The 3,246-nt window shown below is 37.2% G+C and overlaps 1 protein-coding gene across 1 annotated transcript in view; it reads right to left on the bottom strand.

The window, feature by feature from the left end:
* The window catches only part of SAR1B (secretion associated, Ras related GTPase 1B), a 32,827-nt gene that overhangs the window by 20,605 nt on the left and 8,976 nt on the right, over nt 1-3,246 (bottom strand). The window contains exon 2 of the mRNA XM_010844505.1: nt 1,700-1,775. Coding sequence (XP_010842807.1) covers nt 1,700-1,757 — 58 coding nt within the window. The 5' untranslated portion in view covers nt 1,758-1,775. The remainder of the gene's footprint in view (nt 1-1,699; nt 1,776-3,246) is intronic.

Here is a 3,246-nt window from a genome sequence, read left to right as displayed (position 1 = left end):
GGACTGTGAAGAAGGCTGAGCACCAAAGAATTGATGCTTTTGAAGTGTGGTGTTGGAGAAGACTCTTGCGAGTCCCTTGGACTGCAAGGAGATCCAACTAGTCCATTATAAAGGAGATCAGCCCTGGGTGTTCTTTGGAAGGAATGATGCTAAAGCTGAAACTCCAGTACTTTGGCCACCTCATGCAAAGAGTTGACTCATTGGAAAAGACTCTGATGCTGGGAGGGATGGGGGGCAGGAGGAGAAGGGGACGACAGAGGATGAGATGGCTGGGTGGCATCACTGACTCGATGGACGTGAGTCTGGGTGAACTCCGGGAGTTGGTGATGGACAGGGAGGCCTGGGGTGCTGCGATTCACGGGGTCACAAAGAGTCGGACACGACTGAACGACTGAACTGAACTGAACTGATCCCAGACCTTTGGTTCATTTCCATTTCTCTACACTGCCTCCTGATATTAGCACTATTAACTTTCTTGTTCCTGACTGTGATGCAGTCTTTTTTGCCTTTTCAGCATAATTCAGGATAGATTCATTGTTCTGTAAACTGAGATACAGATTCCAACCTGTTATAATCCAAAACGTCAGCAAAATAAAGTTTAAAAACCCCTATTTCTGACCCAGTTCTTACAAATACGTGACAAAATACTTAAGAATTCTCTTGGAGGTAGTATAGCAACATCTGACATTTGACCTGTGGTAGAGCAACAGTATAAAAATAATGTGAGGAATTTTATTTTTAAAACGTAAAGGAAAACATCCTGAGTTTTTTTTAAATTTGCAAATATTAAGGTTCAACTAAGAAATAAAAATACAGTGACAAAATTTGATCTTATACTTTTATCCTTTTAATATATAGTAGTCAAAATTTATATTTCCCAAGCAAGATTTACTTCCTCAGTTAAGATTATGTTTGTGGAGAAAGAAATATGTATATAGAAGATATCATTCCATAAGTACAGTTTGAACTATGTTTATCAATCTGTAATTACATGAAATGCTTCTCTTTCTGCCAATTCAAATTAGAGCAAAATTTGAAAATGGGACTAGAAATATTTTTGTAATTATTGCAATAGTAAAGTTGTGTATATCCCAACATAAAAGTTAATCAAAAGTCTGTCTTTGGGGGAAAAAAAGCCTGTTTCACTGAAAAATGTGAGAAGTCAAGGGTGTCAATAAAAGAACATTTTTCCTATCTGTAAAATCTATAAAGAGAAGAAAATCACTAGTCAAAATCTCTGGGTTAATAGTCTCATTTAGTAGGTTAAAAAATGCCATTTATAATATATGAGGTACTTGATGGAACATGAATTTTTATTAAAAAAGCAAAAATAATAATGCCTAGGATTCCTGTGAGGATTACCTGAGATAAAGGATATAAAGCTCTTATGGAAACTGGCTAATAAATGGTAGCTATTCCTGTTAGCTATTCCTGCTAGTAATATGCTTATCAACAACCTTAGGAGGTAGGAACTGTTATCATTTTACACATAAGGAAATTAAGGCTAAAGTGGAGAAAACAATTTATCTAAGATTACTTCATAACAGGTATAATGAGTAGTTGAATATGTTTGTATGACTCCAAAGCCCACATCTGTAACTACTGGGTTACATATAAAGCAGCTGCAGACAAATAAAAGACACTTTTATGTAAGTAGGATTAAATGGGATAACAAAAGAGAACAAAGGGCCAGCATTACCTAGAAATTGTAGCACACTGCTGAAACCACTGTAAATCCAGTCAAATATGAAGGACATAGCCAAATCTTACAGGGTCTGGAAAAAAAAGTAGGATTTAGTCAATATTAAATAGCAATGACATGAAACATCAACCGTGAGTAAATAATCCTACAGCAACCTTACTACAAGGAGTTAAATACTCTTCCAGGCCAGTCTAACCTGGTCTGTGCTGCTGCTGCTGCTGCTAAGTCACGTCAGTCGTGTCCGACCCTGTGCGACCCCATAGACGACAGCCCGCCAGGGTCCTCTGTCCCTGGGATTCTCCAGGCAAGAACACTGGAGTGGGTTGCCATTTCCTTTTCCAATGCATGAAGGTGAAAAGTGAAAGTGAAGTCGCTCAGTCGTGTCCGACTCTTAGCGACCCCAGGGACTGTAGCCTATCAGGCTCCTCCATCCATGGGATTCTCCAGACAAGAGTACTGGAGTAGGATGCCATTGCCTTCTCCGAACTTGGTCTATACTGATGCATAAAAAAATAAAATGGCATTAAAATACCATGTAGAGACCATTCCCTGCCCATCAAAGTAGCAAACATGAAAAATAACAGCCAAGACTAGAAAAAATGAGGTAAAAGAAGCATTATTAATGGCAGTATAAATTGGAACAAATGTTTTTTAAAACCAATTTGGCAATAATGTATCTGGTGATACAAAAATTTTAGAAATTGTCCTAAATAAGGAAAGGCTTTGTGTATAAAGATGTTCATCCAAGTGTTACATAATAAAATGTTTAGAAATAATCTATGTTCAATAGTAAATTAAATTTTATTGCCTATGAAATATTTACCAAAACCTTGGAGTAGAGGGAGAGACAGGAGCCAAAAGGAAAAGAGAGGAAATTTATAATCATGAAATAAGTTTCTGAATCTATGGGGAGTAAAAACCCTTTTTCTTTTTGTTTGGGTCTTTTATAGCAATTGGTACCAGACAGTATATTTCTGTGTTTATTATCTTTTTGCATTTTTCAAATTGTAATCATGTTACTAAATGTAAAAAAAAAAAAAATTACTAAATCAGACTAGAAAATGCAGAGTATAGTTCAATTCAGCATTTACTGGAGAGGGTGTGGAGAAAAGGGAACCCTCTTACACTGTTGGTGGGAATGCAAACTAGTACAGCCACTATGGAGAACAGTGTGGAGATTCCTTAAAAAACTGGAAATAGAACTGCCTATGACCCAGCCATCCCACTGCTGGGCATACACACTGAGGAAACCAGAATTGAAAGAGACACGTGTACCCCAATGTTCATTGCAGCACTGTTTATAATAGCTAGGACATGGAAGCAACCTAGATGTCCATCAGCAGATGAATGGATAAGAAAGCTGTGGTACATATATACAATGGAGTATTACTCAGCCATTAAAAAGAACACATTTGAATCAGTTCTAATGAGGTGGCTGAAACTGGAGCCTATTATACAGAGTGAAGTAAGCCAGAGAGAAAAACACCAATACAGTATACTAATGCATATATATGGAATTCAGAAAGATGGTAACAATAACCCTG

The sequence above is a fragment of the Bison bison genome, unplaced genomic scaffold (genome assembly GCF_000754665.1).
Source record: "Bison bison bison isolate TAMUID 2011002044 unplaced genomic scaffold, Bison_UMD1.0 scf7180017864203, whole genome shotgun sequence".
Taxonomy (NCBI): domain Eukaryota; kingdom Metazoa; phylum Chordata; class Mammalia; order Artiodactyla; family Bovidae; genus Bison; species Bison bison.
Note: the sequence above shows the minus strand (reverse complement) of the source record. Positions and strands in the feature narration are given on the sequence as shown.